Here is a 20,483-nt window from a genome sequence, read left to right as displayed (position 1 = left end):
CAAAGCCTCTTGTTCACCATGAAGGTGAAGCCATTATTTACAGACAAGGACAGAGGTGCTGAGAGTTCTAAAAGAACTGTATCGACTCTGGACTTTTCAGACACACTGGCTGTTAGAAGAAGCTGTTGGCGGTCCTGGTTGTTATAGAAGCAATCATACTTTCCTTTGATACATTCATCAGAGCCTGAAGCATTACTCACACCTCTAACAGTTCAAGGCCTGTCTTTAGGTGTCAACTGAAGCTATTTCTGGATATAATACTGTGAAAGTGCTGTGGCCATCATTTTAACTTGCACAGTGAATATTTCTTCTTTTTTTTTGGTACCGCACATGGTAAATGGACTGCACTTATAGCACTTTTATCTAAAGCGCTTTACAATGGCCTCTCATTCACACAGCGATGGTGGCCAGCTGCCATGCAATGTGCCAGTTGGCACACTGGGAGCAGTTTGTGGTTCAGTGCTCAAGGACACTTCGTCATGTGGACAGGAGGAGCCGGGAAATGAACCATGACCTTGCAGTCATTCGGGGAAAGCGGATGAGATGAGAAAAACTGATGAAGATCTCATAGATCCAAAGGTTAATTTAATAAACTCTTGGGAACAGTCTATTTTCTATATGCTCCAGTGTGCGGACTCTATACTTTTTCTCGTTCGCTACTCTGGTTTGTCCTGCGCCTGTCCTGCATAGTGAATGTGCTCTTTTCTCTCTTCAACGTGGGCGAGATGCCCTGTGTGATTTGCCTAGTCATCAACTGTGACTGGATTTGAAAATGTGACATTTTCAAATCCTTCTGCTCGCAAATGTAGCTAAGGTCACACGACGAACACAAGAGGGTGTTCGCCCAGCGCTTAGGACAGATGTTTTTTTCAAATATGATTCATCACACCACAAACCAAGCTGTGGTTAAAAACACATAATGAGGGTAGCCTCTGTCCAAACCGAGCCTGTGTCACTTTAATTGGCATGTCCCCCCTCTTCAAATGTTGTCTTATGATTAAATGTGTCTATCCTTGCTTCCCTGTCCTTCTACAGTCAAGGTGACATCCATGCCTTACTGTATATAAAGAATGCAAATCGGATTGAAAAGGCCGATCCTCCTGATTTATGGGCGCGGTGTTGGGGATCAGGGCTCTGGATATTACCCGGACACCCCCTCATCTCTCTAATGGTGTGTATCGCACGCCTGGGAGCTGGGACCCACAGATTAAAACACAAGATTAAATATGCAGGCAGGTTGAACAGCTACGCCATGGTGCCTCAGAGAGGAGTCCAGTGGACCAGCTAACAGGAGCATTCATACTGTATCAACATGGGTAAGAGAGTTATCGAAGAGTTTGGATAAAAAGTACGACTTTGGCAACATATACTCTTAGTTTTTTAAAAGCACTGGAGTGTGAATGAAGCTCAGGGTTCAGGGAAGTTCAAAATATACCACCTGAAACATGTAGTCAATTATTTTGTATCTTCTTCTCTGATTATGCAGCTGGTGTCTGGGGCAGGGTCATCATCATCATTTATTTTGGGGTGTCCATAAACTCATGCCAGTTTTGGCCATCTGTGGTGATATAGGATGGGCACCTTCAAACATTAGGCACAAACATGATATTCTATGTCTATGGGAATGGACAATACATATGCCTGAACATAGGCTCACTAGAACTGGAAACATCTAATGCTTACTTGTGGACCAGTGAGGTAAAATCTCTATTTTCTATGACCGAGCTATCTTTTATTTTTCATAATAGACAACGATGTAATATCCAGCTATTAGACGTAAACTGTTGCCGGTAGACATAAGGTGTGAGCATACCAAATGAAGAACATATTATCTTCTTATAAAAAACAACTATATTGTGGAGCCATTTATATTGTATGAAAATGTACCCAAAAGTCAAAGATCTCTTTGTGCTCAACTGTGTTCAGGTACTGTACCTCTAGCTTTAGAAGCAGGCAGGTTCAGGTGCTCTACCTTCAGAAATAGAAAAGATAGGAGGGCTTTTTGGACAACAGGGTAAAAGCCACATAGAAAAAGAGGGATGTCCAAGGCACTCTTCTTAGAATAAAAAAGCTTAGTTCATAATGTAACTGGACATCCCTCCTTTCCCTCTACCTCCAGCTTTAGAAGCAGGAAGGTTCAGGTACTCTACCTCCAGCTTTAGAAGCAGGAAGGTTCAGGTACTCTACCTCCAGCTTTAGAAGCAGGAAGTTTCAGGTACTCTACCTCCAGCTTTAGAAGCAGGCAGGTTCAGGTACTCTACCTCCAGCTTTAGAAGCAGGAAGGTTCAGGTACTCTACCTCCAGCTTTAGAAGCAGGAAGGTTCAGGTACTCTACCTCCAGCTTTAGAAGCAGGAAGGTTCAGGTACTCTACCTCCAGCTTTAGAAGCAGGCAGGTTCAGGTACTCTACCTCCAGCTTTAGAAGCAGGAAGGTTCAGGTACTCTACCTCCAACTTTAGAAGCAGGAAGGTTCAGGTACTCTACCTCCAGCTTTAGAAGCAGGAAGGTTCAGGTACTCTACCTCCAGTTTTAGAAGCAGGAAGGTTCAGGTACTCTACCTCCAGCTTTAGAAGCAGGAAGGTTCAGTGGTGTACTAGAGGATGACAGGCTCTGTTTGATGTGTGATTTGGAAGAAATTGAAAGTGAGACATATTTTATGTTCTATTGTCCCTTATGATAAAATGAGAGGTATACTGTACTTTTTAGTAGAAATAGTCTGATCTTCGAAAGCTTCTTTTATCTAGATGACCATGAAAAACTTGTGCTTCAGAAAAATAACTTTCCAAGTAGCAAATTGCATCTGTAAAGCGTGGCAATGAAGGAAAATACACCTTGTATATTTGAGTTGTAGTTTGTATTATATTGTATTTTTCCTTGATGTACACACAATACAATAATGTATGTACAGTGTCTAATAAGCCCATGCGGGCTGGGCACCTTGAGTGCACAACACTACTGTATAATAAACATATATCATATTATATCATATTATTTCATATCATATCATATACCTCTCTAAAACTATGTAAGTCTTAATTTAACGCTCCTGTAACCAAAAGCAACTTAACCATTCAGCTCAGACACAGCTACCAGGCAGATGTTTCGTCAGCCTGATACCCCAAAAGTGTGTATCCGCCCCCATCGGTATTGAGCCACTTGTAAGCAAAAAGGAAAAAAAAAATCAATGAGGAGCTTCCCTAGCAGGCCTGCATGTGGGCTTGTGGGCTGCTATTGAGGTATTTGTGCGAAGGATATCTCTTGAGGTGTCTCTGGATGAGAAGGCCGGAGGTGCGCCTTAGAATACATCAAAGCCATGCAGTCTCTCCCTGGTAGAATCCAGGCTTCTCAGCTTACAGGATCAACTCATGGCCCACACAGCAGAGTGACACCCCGAGGTTACCACAGCAACACTGGTCAGCTGGGGGGCAGTACTATTGACTAGATGTGTGCCGAGGCGTCAAGCCTAATGTTCAGTGCCATTGCAATTGCTTTGCTTTGAAAGCATTAGACTAGTGATTTATGTATCATATTATTATTTACATATCCTAATTAGGAAGTATAATTTCTGAACATCACATTAGTACTTAAAAAAAAAAGAACTATAGGCTAGGCTGTCCTGATTCCTGATTCCTTTCTCTCTCTCTCTCTCTCTCTCTCTGTCTCTCTCTCTGTCTCTCTCTCTCTTTTTCTCTCTCTCCGTGGCTGCGATACCCCCAAGTGTTTAAGCTTGCCATCAAAATGCAAACAGTGTAGCTAGCAAATCACAATCCATAACGTAGTCCAGAGGGCAAATGAAAGAAGAAGAAAAACTATTCCTGAATACTTACCGCATATCATTGATCAAGTTTGGGTGGAAAAAATATCTGTACACAACACATTATCCGTGCATTTCTGAATAGGGTATTCCGATACGGATATACTAGGGACACCTTTAGTTATATAGTAGCCGGGGACAACAGTACTGGCCACTCTGTCTTCCAGACTAACTTAACATGGGGTCCATATCAGATGAAGGGACCCTGCTGCTGTCTTTGAACCCTATATCACACAGCATTGGGCTGTTTGGTTTTCTGGGTGGGCCTGTGAGTGCATGATGGGATAGATTCTATCTCTCCTTCTTCCTTGTATCACATCTGTGATTCTCTGCTCTGCTAATTCGCTCTGAGTTTGGGGGTGGGGTAGAACGGGTATGGGGTTCCGTGTTTGGCGGCATCTCATTTGAGGTAGGCAGGACAGCGAATATATCGGGTAATTTATCATTACACCATGTTTTCTCTGGGCAACGTTTGAGAATGTAGAGCCAGAATACATTAATTAACTCCCAAATCCTCCGTATTGAACTATGAGAGAATGCAGTGCAATATTGATTTCAAAACGTGTAAAAAATAACAGCATATTTTCATTTTGACAGTTGTGCCTTCAACACTAGAAGCTTTATGCCTTTGTGCAGGTGTCTGTAAGATCATACAATTAGGATAGTTGGGGTAAGCAGTATACCCACTTCTTTATCAACACACACACAGTAGCCTATAGCCTACTCACTTCTTATTCATCACTGATGTAAAAATAGAACAATTAGTCAGTTGTATGGAGTGCGCAGTTTATTTACAGTAATTTACAGCTGCACCTCCCAGAATTCTAGCATAATCATCGAAGCAGGCTAAATGATCCCAAGCAATAGAGTATGTCTTTAAACCTGGATGAGCCTCAAACCCAGGAACATGCTGTTGTTTGGGAAGGTAATTACAGCCCGCTCCAGAAGGTAATTACAGCCCACTCCAGCTTTTTATCTGGAAGTTAATCCTCATTCAAGCTCAATGCAGTGGATCAGGACTGACTTAGATGTAGGATTTGCTCCGAGTAGAGCATTACAAGGTGCTTACAGATCCCTTTATCTGGACCGAGAAACATACAGGCAGCACAGAGATTAAGATCATTTATCCAGATTAATCGTCCTTGGATACAGACGTAACGAGATAAAGGCGTGTAATACAGACTCTAGGTGTGGTTTCCTCAACACACTCTTAAAACAAGAGTCCCTCTATTGGACATAAGCGCTGAAGCAAATCCACCCATCTCCTCTTACCTCTTAGCACTTTAACATTGTGGAAACCGCCAATTCAAAAGCCTTAAAATTATGTTCATTGAAACTATCATCCTGTTTATCCAATTCAACAATCAAAATGTCGATGGTTTGTAAATATGGATGTCCATTATGTTTCATAATTGGTTAATTTGAATAAATGTAGGCTTGGTAATTATGTAATAAAATAATTAGCTAGTCAACTACCACAAATAAGGTCACAAAATCACAATGCTCACATTCTATTCTCAGTTTACAGGTATGTAGAGACAAAAAGGAAACACTACAATGCATACAATTCCCATGTTTCTGTCGTCAGGCAAACAACACAATATGCAGACGAGATCAGATTAATCTCTGTGTCGGTAATCCTTAAAGTTGATCCCTTCCAGAGTGGAGGGTCCAATTTGCATATCTCATTTTCCATCTACACTTTTCTGATGGAAGCCATTAATTATGAGAGAAACTAGCCCCACTGCGATATTAATGAATGCACGTGACCTGCCAATCGTAAGCAACTTTGCCTCACTGACTAAGGTGTGTGTGTGTGTGTTTGTACTGTGTGTGTGTATGTGTGTGTGTGTGTGTGTGCGCGCAGAGTGTGTGCGCATTCGAGAGAGAGAGAAGAAGAGATAATTTGTTCAATATTAAATGCGTTATCTTATATGCAAATGTAAGAAATGTCTCTTTCTCTGTAAGTCTCTCTCTGTCCCCTCTCTTACTTTGAGTTTGTGTGTGCGTGTGTGTGTGTGTGTGTGTGTGTGTATGTGAGTGTGAAAGAGAACAAGAGAAAGAATATTTGTTCAATATTTCCATTTTATGCGGTAGGGCATGGAGTGGTCTATATTATAAACTAACACAGAAATTGCACTGCAGTTTGGCTGACTGTAGCTAGCGAACCAAACACAATCAAATAAGCTTATGTAAAACACAGTGAATACATTTTTTTTATTTGCACTGAAACAATATTTTTCCTGCTTTATGGATGAGACTCTCCTCATAACTGAATAGGCAGACAACAAAAAATATCCAGAATAATGGGATTTTCTTACCTGTTTGACTTCGTAGGCAAAAAGCGCATATTTTAAGTCCGGGGACACTGAGTACTTTGCAACTTTGAAATTGACCTAGAAAACAAGAAGATAGTCAACTACTGGTTTCCCTAAGATGGGTGGGTGTGAATGCATGTGAACAGAATGTGCATGTGGCATCGTTTGTGGGTTACTGTACAATATGTGTTTGTGTGTAGAGATGTATGTGTGTGTTGCAAGGTTATTATAGTTAACGAAAACTAACTAAAAAACGAAAACTAGGTGTGAAAAAACATTTTAGTTAACTGAAATAAAAATAAAAACTAGACTTTACAAAAAAACTATAACTAACTAAAACTGTATTGTGTGTTTACAAAACTAACTAAAATAAACTAAAATTATTGAGAAAATGTCCTTAGTTTTAGTCTTTTTCATTTCATACATAAGCCTAGTATTTTGGGTGGATATGAAATCTATCCTCCTTTTTTTTTAGCTGTGTCCCTGTGCAGAAGTAACCTGACGTGCCCCAGATGGTTTGTTTCACACAGAGTGAAACAACATGAGCTTGTGAGATCAGGATGGTCTCACGAGGCTAGCGCAGAAGAAAAAAAAACTAAAACTAATACTGAAACTAATAAAAACGAAACTAAAACTAAGCATTTTCAAAAAATAAAAACGAAACTAAACTAGCAAACCTGCTTCAAAACTAATCAAAACTAAACTGAAATTGAAAACAAAAAGTTAAAACGATATAAAAATAAAAACTAATGAAAAAAGCAAAACTATAATAACCTTGGTGTGTTGCAGCTAGCATGTACTGTGCGTGTGTCTTCATTTTTTTGTGTTGTGTGTCTGTATTCATAATCGCAATGGTTCTCCACTTACAAATGTTGTGTTGGTCAGTACAACCTCTGTCTCATTAGAGAGGATGTTGAACTTGATGACGTGGCCATCACGATTCCTGTAGATGACTTCTGAGTCTGTGAAGGGAAACAAAGGACAAAATGGCAGGAGTAAGACATCTCAAACATTGGTTACAGTTGGTACACAGTTATTGGTAAACAATTGGTATACATTGGTAAACAGTTATTGCTCTGAGTACAATGTGAATAGCATATCGCACACTACAGATGACAAAACACATTTCTCATACTTTTGCTGGTGTCCATCCAAGTAGCAATACGATTCTTGGGAAATGTAATTTCAAGTCATAATCAACAGAATATCAAAACTTCACCCCTTTCACGAACAATAAGAAATAGGGTTGTCTTCTTTCAGACCCATTTGTTCAGAGTAGGGCTGGGTTTAAAAAATCGATTAATTGATTCAGCCCTAGTTCATGAATCCCAAAATCTATCTTTTATTTAATGAATGAATGAATAAATGAAGGAATGAATAGTTCGTTAATTCATTCAATGATTCATTCATTCATTCATTTTTGGAAATCAGTATCGATACCCAGCCCTAGTATTGATGTGTTGCATAACTTGGCAGTCATGTAATTAAGGTTACAGCAAAAAAAAAAAGAAGGTTTTAGTAACACTAACCGAATCGATATTGAATCGAATCCATTCGAATCAAATTTAATCGTGATAATCGATTCTGAACCTTGTGAATCGGAATTGAATCGATTCTTGAAATTCGACTTGATACCCAGCCCTAGTTCAGAGCAAGGTTATTATAGTTAACGAAAACTAACTAAAAGACGAAAACTAGGTGTGAAAAAACATTTTAGTTAACTGAAATAAAAATAAAAACTAGACTTTACAGAAAAACGATAACTAACTAAAACTGTATTGTATGTTTACAAAACTAACTAAAATAAACTACAATTATTGAGAAAATGTCCTTAGTTTTAGTCTTTTTCATTTCATACATAAGCCTAGTATTTTGGGTGGATATGAAATCTATCCTCCATGTTTTTTAGCTGTGCCCCTGCGCAGGAGTAACCTGACGTGGTCCAGATGGTTTGTTTCACACGGAGTGAAACAACGTGAGCTCACGAGATCAGGATAGTCTCACAAGGCTAGCACAGAAGAATAAAAAACTAAAACTAATACTGAAACTAATAAAAACGAAACTAAAACTAAGCATTTTCAAAAAATAAAAAACGAAACGAGACTAGCAAACCTGCTTTAAAACTAATCAAAACTAAACTGAAATTGAAAACAAAAAGTTAAAACGATATAAAAATAAAAACTAATGAAAAAAGCAAAACTATTATAACCTTGGTTCAGAGGGAAAGGGAACCCTGAGCAGTGGACCAGGACGCCCAGGGAGAAACACCAGGACTAAACACAAGAGTGTCTCTCATCAAACGAAAAAACACAGAGGACATCAGAGGAACAATAACCTGCTCTCAAAAGAATGTCATCTACCTCCTTACATGTCCCTTCGGTCTCGCATACGTAGCAAAAAAACAATGAGGCCCCTTAAGACCCCGATTGCAGAACACAGGAGCAACATGAGGACAAATCACCAACGCAGTCCAGTGGCGCTACACTTTGCAGAGGCACATCACTATTGATGAGTTGTTGATATAGTAAATATGTTTTTCTATTGTGTATTCTGAATGAAAGTTATTGATCTATGAGCTCTAAGAAGTTGTGATCCTGTTTAACATGCTTAAAGCAAAATATTTGGTCTTTTATGCTTCTAGATGTTGATGTATTTGATAACCTACCATAATACTGCGATTTATGCGCTTTGTGGTTATTGTATCTATATATAACTATATATAGATATATATATATATATATATATATACACGAGGTGCGACTGAAAAGTCCCCGGATTGTGTCAGCCACGCTCATGCCTCTATTTGAATTGAAAAAAACAATGATATCCCTTTGTTGCCCTATATCTCACGACTATTCTGGTATAATATTGTTCACCTTACTCAATCGGTGCTTCTGTGACAAGCTGTTTTGTAGCGTGTCGTAGGGGTAGCTTGTCACAGTTGTCCAGGAATTTACATCCAAACACCTTAGCCTTTGTCTTTTAATTTATCACCTCCCCCCAAGTCCCTTGCAAACCCCAGTTTCAGTCTAATGTAAAACACCTCAGCTCTCCCTCTTTTGTAATTGTGAACACACTCTGCATAGCTCTTCCTCATCTCTTTGTTTAGGTCGGAGGGGCCCCACCTTGGTCTTCCTCGTCCTCATTCAGACTTTTGTTTTCTTTGTTGTCACATGTCTGTGCTCTTGGCCACGCCTGCCATTTCACATTCATGTACAATGCAGTAGCCAATCACATCCTGGAAACACTGTACCTTTGTTTTGGACTGTACATAAGCCACAGCCAGAAGTGACTGACTTCACTTCTCTGACAAACCACCTTTGTTTGCGTTGTTCAGGAAGTCCTTGCGCAAGTATTTGATTTCATTCAATAAACCAGACTCAACCTTTTGAACGTATCTTGGTAAATCTTTGGACTAGACAAGTCTAAAATACGATCACAGTTTGGCGACGCGGATGATCTGGGAGGACTACCTGCGTGTTGCCGGGATTCCAGTGGATAGGACTGATCGACAGACGTGTCGGTCCATATGGGCTTGGAAAATCAATTTTCTCTCTTGCGCCAGAGCGCTAGCCGAGATTATTTCCTCAGTTCTGCCACTGGATTCCTGAGGCTCACAGGTACGTTTAAACGAACCCTCTTGTGGTTCTGAGTTGTATTTGCCTTGATTTGGTTCAGTTGTGTTGGTCTGGATTGGTTGAAAACAGGAAACCCCAGCGTGGGTATTAAGTAAGTAACTATCCAAGGAGATGTGAACAGCAATATACATATTTATATCGTATTGTCGTTTTGACTTCGTCCTTGTTTAGGCTACCGGGGGATCTCTTCAGAAGAGGTGTAATTTTGGGTTAGGGACTCGCTCCCTTACAGTTGATGTAGACTACAGTTTAGATTGTTTGTCGGCTCGGCTGTAGTTAAGAAGTGAGAGTGCACTTCTAGGATAACGTTTTGGGTTGCTTTAGTTCGATGTTCCAGAATTAGCACAAAAGGGAACCTGTTGAAGTTCGCAGATAGTGCGATTTCCACAGGGTTGAAGTTCGCAGTGAGTGCGATTTCCACAGGGTTGAAGTTCGCAGATAGTGCGATTTCCACAGGGTTGAAGTTCGCAGTGAGTGCGATTTCCAAATGGGTTGAAGTTCGCAGTGAGTGCGATTACCAGCTAATCTCCGGAGTGTCTGTTTTTTGTCCCCGAACGGGGTTGTGTTGTGTTTGTCTAAGCGCTATTTTTCGCCGGCTCAGTGGGATTTTTGATTGCATTTTTGAGCCTCGGCTCTTGATTGTATGTTTGTTACGCGCGCCATGGATCCAGGTAAAGTATTTTAAAGTATTGTTTTGTACCTTTTTTTAGACTGTTAAAATTCTGCTAGATTCCCAGTAGGCTAGCTAACTGGTTGCCTAGGAGACGCCGGAAAACAACTCCCGGTGATCCGCCTTGAGCCAGAGGGAGAACAAAGAGATTCCTGACTGAGTGAGTACTAAGCGAATTTAATGTCTTAATGTGTGTTTCTTTCGAAATTGTATTCTTTCCCGCCGTGAGTTAACCATAAGGTTTCCTTTCATTGCTGTTTTGGGGTTTTGGGCTGCGTCGTGGTTATTTAGGGATTTGTTTCTTTAAATTTCCCCGCGCTGCCAAAGACAACTTCCGGGTCATACATGCAACATTTTGGGATCACCACTAGGTGTCCCTGTAACCCCGGCTACTAAAATATGCTAGAGGAAGTCACAGAATTCTACTGCTAAACGTGTCTAGCCTGAGGAGATTGTTGCGCTCAAGCATTATTCTGCGAGCGTTTGTTGGCAGATTTTCGTTATGTGCTAAAGCATTTTCGATTTCTTACATCCATATCTGACATTTAGTGTTACATTTTTTAGCTAAGATTCGGGCTCAGCTAGAGGTGGTTGAGATGTCTAGGTTAAGGGAAAAGCCTGTTAATACTATAGACTGGTCTGTTTTTAAGATTTGGGAGAGAGTAGCACGAGAGCGGGTTTTTAGGTCAGGAAGGAAAGATAAGGAGATTCAGCAAACAGTCTCTCCGCCATTTCCCCAGCAGAATAACTCTGATTTAAAATTAGATCCCCCCTCGACTCGTTGCTCCGTGCTCACACCCAACCAGGCTGTTCTTCCCCATCTTCATGCTCCCGCCATTAGCCACGCCCCTTCTCTCATTTCGCCGCTTTCTACGAGGTATAAGGAAGATTTGGCTAGAGCTATATCTGAGGCTAAGGTTAATTTGGAACAACTGCAAATGGCTAGAGATAGTCTGGAGGGACCGCAAATACACGCGCCTCTGATACGCTGCCCAAACCCTGTTCCTCGCCCTTCACAAATAAATTATGCAGCTGGTTATGCGGCCTGGACTCCAGAGATTACGGTTTATAGACCCTGGCGCTCTGATGAACTACGTGAAATAGCTAAAACCTTGCCCGATCCAACCAAAGACATTGACGAGTTTGAAAATCTTTTTAACATTTTAGTTCGTATGTATGAGCCTCACGCAGAGGAAATCGCCATGATCATGAGACAGTGCCTTGGGCTAAAATGGGTGGATGTGAAACATCCGTTTGACATTGCATTGCCTTTTAATCATGCCGATTTTTCTGACCAAAACACTGCGCTGTTGAACAGAATCAAAACTCGATTCCCTAAAAAGATGGATTGGGACCGTATCACATATTGCAAACAAAATTCCGATCAACAGTTCGAGAAATTTTGGGAACGACTAGAATCAGTTTTCGCCGCACACAGTGGCATGGACAAAGCGAACGCCGATTATAAAAAGATTTTGAAACAACAATTGATGAATAACTCTCTCTCCTCTTTGTCCGACCAAGTTAGGTTGATGTGCCACACCTGGGAATCGACTTCTCTCGAAAAAGTTGTTGATCATTTCCGCTATGCGGAGCGTCTTCGTGATCACATTGAAGAGAGGGAGTTGAAAGAAATGAAGCTAGGTGCAGCCAGATTACAAGCTGCTCAGTTACAACAGCTGGACAATCAGACTGCTGGTGCGAGGTGGAACCAACAACGACCACAGTGGCGACAGAGAAACAATAGGAAGCGTTCTGGTAGGGTTAGGCGAGGAAAAAGGTATAATCGAAGTGAAGATAGAGATGATTCATGCTTCCATTGTGGTCAGTATGGTCACTGGATGGCACAGTGTCACAGCTACCGCAGGCAAATTGAAAGGGAGAATCCTGCAACCTGGGATTCGGCGCCACCTGCTGGAGTGAACAACCCATAACAGTCATGACTAGGCCAGGAGGGACCGTCAGATAGAACAGCTGTGAAAAAGGAACAGAAGGTTCATATTTGTCAGTGTCTTAATCTGCATACAGCATCTCCTAACCCAATTTATATATTTTTAAATGGTTATGTTAAATATCTCATGTTTATAGTTTGAGGCACATTCATCGGGCCTGAGTGTTTTTTCTGAGTGGGTTTTTTACAGACAACTGTCGTTCCGGGAGTGATGGGTGAATGCCGAACCAGGAGACGGGCACAGGACACCGGAGGTGGAGATGGAGATTACTGGCCTGTTTCCCTACAGATGGGCGATCTGGGGTTCGTGAGATGCAGACCAACGCCATGTCACCAACTCACTGTGAGCGACAGATAAGTATGAAACAGGAGCAGTGCCCAAATACTCTGTCCTCAAATGCAGAAGAGGGAGGGTTTAGATATACAAATTTTAGCTATACAAATGAAGCTTTGATGGGGTTTTTTTTGATTAGTTAATTGTAAATGAAGCCAATTCATTTTAGTGTCATTTTCTTTGCCTCATCTCTATTTTTATCCTGACTTCAGGAAATTTTTGCTTTCACCCTTAGAGGGTGTTGTTTTGTTGAGACGAGAATATGGGTTATTTTCTTTTCATAAAATCGCAAGAGAACTGCTAGAGCCAAATCCAATTGCCTTGATCATGACTGGGGACTGGGCGTGTTGAAATCATTCTAACACTGCCCCTGATGTCACTGTAGGCTACTGCAGAAGACTGGCTCTAAATGACACTTGAACAGTCACCCTGTTTAAGTTTTCCTGACAGATAACAACATTTTTTCCCCAAAGCAGGAGCTTGCGCTTAACCATGTTTCTGAGTATCTCCTACAGACTGTTGAATAACCGTTCCTGACCAAAGAAGGGAACAGGGAGACCAGACCAGAGGACTCTCTTTTGCTCTGTTTTGTCTCTGTTTGTCTCTCTCATCTGTGGATCCACAGACGGAGCACTTCATCAGCCTGTGCTGGAGGCGGGAGCGCCGAGGTGAGCCCTCCAGCAGCACGACCCGGGCCGGCCCTACGTGGAGCAGTACAGGGATGGACCGGGTTCAGTTCAAGAGCCTACATTTCTGACCTACAAGCATCTGCTCCACCTGCGGAGAAAAGAAATGAAGGACTAAGTGCACATTTCCACCACCAAACTAACCTGTATCTAGGGCCTAATGACAAACCTGTACTACCTCGTTCATGTTTTCATTATGCTTTCAAACTAGCCCACGGGCCAGATCATGTTTCAAAAACAGGGGTGGCGGAAGATGTTAACAGATGTCTCCAACAGAGTGAGGACCGCCATTTCCTGAGGCTAAGGAGGGGTTCCTGCATCACATCTCTCCTGGGGATTGGGTCCTAGTCCACGACCACAGACGAAGGAGCTGGAACTCGCCGAGGTGGCTCGGGCCGTACCAGTTTCTACTCATCACGCAGACAGCGATCTGAGAGGACTTCGTTGGACCCATGCAAGCCATTGCCGACGGGTCCAAGTAGCAGAGGACGGTCCACCAGGGGATCGCAAACACCAGGAGATCAGAATGCAGCTGAACCAGAGGGCTCAGAGGCCAAAACCATGGGCCATCACACTGTCCTCTCCTCTGACGAGGAATCGGAGGAAAAATGACCTTGCTGGTCACCTCCTCACAAGATGCACCACACACGCACACACACCTGCACACACTAACATTGAACATAACTGATTTCAAGCAACGTGACATCGAAGTTGCGATCTAGAAGAGAAGACGCCTTGCATTCCCCAATGACATTCTATTGCCCAAAAGAGAAGTGCCACCTAAATGACTGTTGGGATACACTGTGAACAAGAGTGACCTTGACAGTCACCGCCACACTCTCCTCTCCTCTGATGAGCAATCGGAGACTGACCTTGCCGGTCACCTCCTCACAAGAGTTAATGAACTTTGAAATAATCTGGAAAATATCATATTTGTTTACAAGAGTTGCAATTGTTGAAACATGAGTTGATAAATAAGTTTGGGTTTTTCCTCTAAATTGACCAAGAGGTTTTTTTTTTGCCCCTCTTACACTGGTAACCATTTTATCTTTTTTGCCTTGTAAAATCAAGTTTTTTTGGTGAATGGTTGTCCACTCTTAGACTATAAATAGTATATAATCATGTCATCTTTTTTATCTTGTTTCCTGTCAAATTTCTGAAGCAAGGGGTTTTGGTGTGTGATTTTGCACGTTGAGAGAAAATAATTAAAAAAAAAAAAAAAAAAAGAGATTTTTTTTTTTTTCTCCACCTAGTGGAGAGATTATTTCCTTTCCACATGTATAGCATAGCTGACTGTTTACACTGTGTTTGGATTTTATTTTTGTGTGCCTGTTCAGGCACAAATGAGGGATTGTCCAGGAATTTACATCCAAACACCTTAGCCTTTGTCTTTGTAATTTATCACCTCCCCCCAAGTCCCTTGCAAACCCCAGTTTCAGTCTAATGTAAAACACCTCAGCTCTCCCTCTTTTGTAATTGTGAACACACTCTGCATAGCTCTTCCTCATCTCTTTGTTTAGGTCGGAGGGGCCCCACCTTGGTCTTCCTCGTCCTCATTCAGACTTTTGTTTTCTTTGTTGTCACATGTCTGTGCTCTTGGCCACGCCTGCCATTTCACATTCATGTACAATGCAGTAGCCAATCACATCCTGGAAACACTGTACCTTTGTTTTGGACTGTACATAAGCCACAGCCAGAAGTGACTGACTTCACTTCTCTGACAAACCACCTTTGTTTGCGTTGTTCAGGAAGTCCTTGCGCAAGTATTTGATTTCATTCAATAAACCAGACTCAACCTTTTGAACGTATCTTGGTAAATCTTTGGACTAGACAAGTCTAAAATACGATCACACAGTTGTGGCACTTTTCTCTACCAACTCCCAAAACTCAACAATTTTATTACAATAAAGAAAGTACACTCTCAAAACATTTTTCTTACAGAATCTGCAGAGAAATTACACATTGTCCCCCTCAAAGTAGTCCCCCCCAGAGTTAATGCACTTCTGCATTCGCTTTTGCCACAAATAAGGTGGAGAAACTTCAGGGATTTCGACAAGACAAATGAAGGCAACAAAAAGTCATGAGGCTTACAACTTGAAATGTAAGTTTAATTATCTAAATTAGCAAACTTGCTGTCGATGATAGCTAACGTTAACCAGCCGAATCTATCTACAATAGTGCAGCAAACTTCCTGTAGCTATACAACGTTAGTGTTAGCTACAAGATGACGTTAACGGTAACACTATTCGCTAGCTAGCCGAAGTAAAATAACATTAGTTCATGTTAATCATAAACGTACGTAGGTAACGTTGGATACAAATTGGCAGCTACCTAACTAACGTTATCATTACCTAAGGTGACTGTAGCTAACGCTAGCCAAGTTAGCTAAACTGTGGCCAACTTAATGTGTCGCCCTCAACCAAACCATGTGTTGGAGTCAACCCCCCCACAATGGCTATAAGTCACAAGCACCCCCCCTCAATGCATAAGACTTGGCAGCCCTGCATCTGTCCAGTCCAGTCATCTTTCACAGTCATCCTGAATGGCTTTTAGCATCCCAGAAGAAAGATGAGGATAAACGTCAGAAGGTATGGGATCTGATTGATCAAGGATATTGATTTATCTATTTATTATTAGCATTATTAATTATTTATTCTAGTTCAGTGATAAACTGCTAATTCAATCATGAAACTGAGTTATTCCCCAAGTGCAATTGTTTATTCTATACTGTGAAGCATATCCGTGAGTAACAGGGTCCGGGGATCCAATGGGCTCATGGAAGTAATGAAAGGGTGAATACAGCATGTTGGTGTAATTAAAGATGTCATGTTTGGACTTTATTTACTACGGCTAACGTACTGAATATGAATATTCCATCCTTAATGATATCTGCCTAATGTGTTGTGAATGAGATCAAATAAGCAGGGCTTAAAAAAACTGGAGTGAGAGTCTGGTAACTGGAGGTCAGTTTCCCCCTGATATTGAGGGGCGAGTGAGGAGGCCCAACGTTCGCCAAACAGCCGACCTTCAAAGCTGCATGGACGGAAGAGCCGGGCGTGCGACGCCCTGCACCAGATCCAGCAACCGCCGGTCACATGCCTCTTCAAGTCTCCACACCAAGAGCTGCCAGCGACGCTAGTCAGCATGCATCACATCATGTAAGGTCGCAACCCAGCTGTGCTCTATTGATGTGGGCTGATGCTATGCTGTTTGAGCTTAGAGAACTTAGGACAGGGTGCAATCTTATGATATCATTCATTTCAGTGATGTGTTTCCATACTGCCACATTTGTGTTTCCATCCGTTATTGAATTGTGTTTTCATATTATCTTGATAATTGATTAGTATAACTTCAATACATTTTATAAGCTTTGATCACTAGTGAAGTTTCACTGTGTTGCTTGTCAGTATGGCTTCCACCCTAACTTCACCATGCTGGGTTTCATCTCAGGTCCACTGACTTGCCAACACATATGACATGACGAACTGTACATACAGTAAAACCGCCTGAGCCAGCTACGCCACAGAAAAGCTAGAGATTGGAAAACGCGGGTGGACGGTATTTATAGTATACAATTCAATAGTATTTATAGTATACACACAACACTCAAGGAATCTCACCTAAAGGCACATCACACACATGCACACATACACACACACCATGTTTAATTGAAATACTTTTAGAATGTCTGTAAAACACGTTTGACAATCAGTGATAGTCTAATGTCAACCACGGCTAAATTATGAGGATCCTAGATCAAAGTGTTGAGATCTACTACTAATGTAAATACAAAATATTTTAAAAGCTTATGAATTTAAAATCACAGCCCAAAGAAAAGTATACAGGAGGATAAACTGCAAACTTGGGAGTTGTAATGAAAAATAGCACAGACAGCCGTTAATTAAGTAATCAATCTCTTTCTAATATTATGGGGGTTGTGTCACTTACATGCCAGCCCGAACAGACATGGCAACCCGGGCATGTATGGAACTACACAGTGAGAGGCGATCACCTTCACCATCCCAGCAGAACTCATTTGTCCATCAACGATTTTCTCATTCCAGGCCAATCAGGGGCCTGTCGCCAGGCGGTAGTTATTATTGGTTTGATTGATGGGTAATGTGGCCCCCTGGACCCAGTCCAACCTTACGCATGTGTTTCTGCCATAACCTCTGTGAGCCTATCACAGCAATGAATGTCCTTATCTCTGGCAAGAGCTGTGTAGACGAGGCCCTGAACACAGGCCAAAGATCTTCCAAAAAAGGCCAGATACCATTTAAGAAACGTATTATTTATTTCTTTGTATCAAACCTTTTGTCTATTTTTGTGTTCTTTTAATTTTTTTTTGTTATAATCAGTTCTAAAATTAACATTTAGCTTGCTTTGCCAATCATCTAGACCAGGGATGTCAAACTCACTGTAGGCGTCAAAACAACAACTACTACTACTACTGTACTACTTCTACTACTATTACTACTACTAGTACTACTATTTGACAGAGCAGCTGTCTTATCGGTAGCCGATAGAGCAGGTTAGAGATGATATTAAGAGTTGGGAAACGGAAAGGTGGTACAGTAGGTTGAGAGGATGGGTGAGTCTCTAGCGCATTTTCAAGTGTGCGTTCGCTTCCCAGCGAGAGCGTCAGTTTCAACTTGTAACTTGCAACATGACTTGTCCCAGCAAGAGCACAACATGTCTGCTTCATTGCAAAGTCTCAACCTTTTCACTTCCAGTTTTGCTCCTTTCTATCCAAACCTGTTTAATCCTAAACATCTGCTGAGTCTGGACAGAGCAACATACCCTCAAAAACAGGCTTGGCCTCCACTTGTATCCTTAAATGATGGAATGCTCCACCTCAAAAAGTACAAGTTTAGATTCTGATGCATAAGTAATGTGCTACTGTATATCTTTAAGCCACTGAATAATACATAATTGTTGCATTGTTACTGTACCAGAACAAAAATAAAAAAACGTTTTAGAGGTCTGAAGGTAGTTACGGTCACACTACTAACTTCAGGAGGCTATTCATATCAATCTATATCTTGGCCGCGCTCCACTGGCTCCCAGTGCATTTTTGGATTGATTTCAAGATTTAGTTGTTTGTTTTTAAAGCTCTAAATTGACTGCCACCTCAGTATCTTGCTGAACTCCTGCACTTTCATGAGAGCTGAGATTCTCTAATCAGCTGCTGCTGGCTGTCCCAAAGACTCGGCTGAAGACTAGAGGTGACCGAGCCTTTGGGGCGGCGGCCTCTAGGCTCTGGAACAGTCTGCCCTGGCACATTAGGTCTGCCCAGACCGTAGATTGTTAAGCCTTCTTTAAAGACTCACCTGTTCTCCCAGGCCTTCAACTCAGGTTGAGCTGGACACCCGATGGCCCCTGTATTGTACTGTATTGTATTGTATTGTATATTGTGTATGGTGTATTGTAGTGTTCTGTTGCATGCTACAGTATGCTGTGTTTGTTGCTCTGGACCTGTACAGCACTTTGGTCAACCCCGGTTGTTTTAAATGTGCTTTATAAATAAAATTTGAGTTGAGTTTGAGTTCAGAATTCACACTACAAGACAACAATGTGTTGTAATGTGTTGAGATAGATAGATAGATAGGTATATATCACTCACTGTATATTAAACAGTGATGATAATAGATCTGGACTGCATGTCAGCCAACTTTTGCACTTGTCGCTGGGGGCGACAAGTGCAAAAAGTCAAAACACAAATGTAAAAACATACATCACTAAAGAAACCAAACATTGCACTACATGGTAATGATAACACAACAGTCACATGCTAGACTCTAATAGAATGGAATCCTTGTAGAAATTAATGTGACTGAAGGGTGATAAGCACTTCCACACAAAGCTTATAATGAACAAAACCGTAGCAATACAGGGGCAGCTGTAGCTCAGTTGGTAGAGAGGGTCATTCAATGATCGAAGGGTCAGTGGTTTGAATCCCAGCTCTGACTGTCCACATGTCGAAGTGTCCTTGAGCAAGACTCCTAACCCCAAATTGCTCCCAATGAGCACCTTGCATGGCAGCTACTGCCATTGGTGTGTGAATGTGTGTGAATGGGTGAATGAGAGGCCATTGTAAAGCACTTTGAGTGCCACTAAGGTGGAAAAGCACTATATAAGTGCAGTCCATTTACCATTTAATTTGCTTCAAACCGTCAGTTTTGAAGTGCTCCTGATTCTGTAAGTCAGACACAGTGAACACGCACCAGAGATAATGAAAACCGAGCGGATTTCCATCCAGCTGAGGCGAAGTGTAAGTGTGACTGTGAAAGTGACATTACAGTACATATTGGCATTGCAGTCTTGTATGTACAAATGGCTTTTCAATCATTGTTTTGATATGCATTTGGGCCACTTTACAAAGCAATATTAATGGAAGAGAAGTTTTTGCTTGGGCAGTAGCATGAGATTAAATAATATACCTTAGTTGATGAATGGCAGTCACCTTCTTTCTCTTCATGAGAAGGTAGTGATTATTTTTACACGTCTGAAATAGCAAAGAATTAGAAATGTAATGCTAGCTGTGCCCAGAGCTATCACCACCTGCCAAATACATTTACAGTGCAGTATTAAGAACGGAAACTCACTTTGAATCGAATACTATGTACAACAGAAAGCCTACCGCATACGGTCATTTACACAGCAACTTCGGCATTTATCAACTTGGACGTGAGCAAAGGGTTTCCTGGACAGCGGGAATCCATGGAGAGTGATGACGATGAGTGGTTATGGAAATGTAAATACAGTATGTTCTTGGCCGTATGACACATCTCCATGTCGTGAACTGCAAATGCGAGGCCAGAATATGTAGCGCCGTGATTGTGGCGCCATTTACAATTGAGTTTAGCCACCACATTTTATCAACGCCCGATCATTTGAATGATAGGATTCATCATCATGATATCATTTTTGCGGTTGGATCTGTGCTGATTTCAACATTCCGTTGATAAATGAGGGCCAATGAGTGGATAGAGCTGATTTCAACATTCCGTTGATAAATGAGGGCCAATGAGAGGATAGAGCTGATTTCAACATTCCGTTGATAAATGAGGACC

The 20,483-nt window shown here is 41.5% G+C and overlaps 1 protein-coding gene across 1 annotated transcript in view; it reads right to left on the bottom strand.

Moving 5' to 3' along the window:
• Positions 1-20,483, bottom strand: part of dpp10 (dipeptidyl peptidase like 10) — a gene marked incomplete at both ends in the record, with an annotated part of 80,531 nt that overhangs the window by 22,459 nt on the left and 37,589 nt on the right. The window contains 2 exons of the mRNA XM_084451692.1: positions 6,135-6,209; positions 6,999-7,093. Of these exons, the coding sequence (XP_084307818.1) occupies positions 6,135-6,209; positions 6,999-7,093 (170 nt within the window). The remainder of the gene's footprint in view (positions 1-6,134; positions 6,210-6,998; positions 7,094-20,483) is intronic.

This window comes from Borostomias antarcticus (assembly GCF_949987555.1).
Source record: "Borostomias antarcticus genome assembly, chromosome: 17".
Taxonomy (NCBI): domain Eukaryota; kingdom Metazoa; phylum Chordata; class Actinopteri; order Stomiiformes; family Stomiidae; genus Borostomias; species Borostomias antarcticus.
This window is presented reverse-complemented; position numbering and strand designations above follow the sequence as displayed.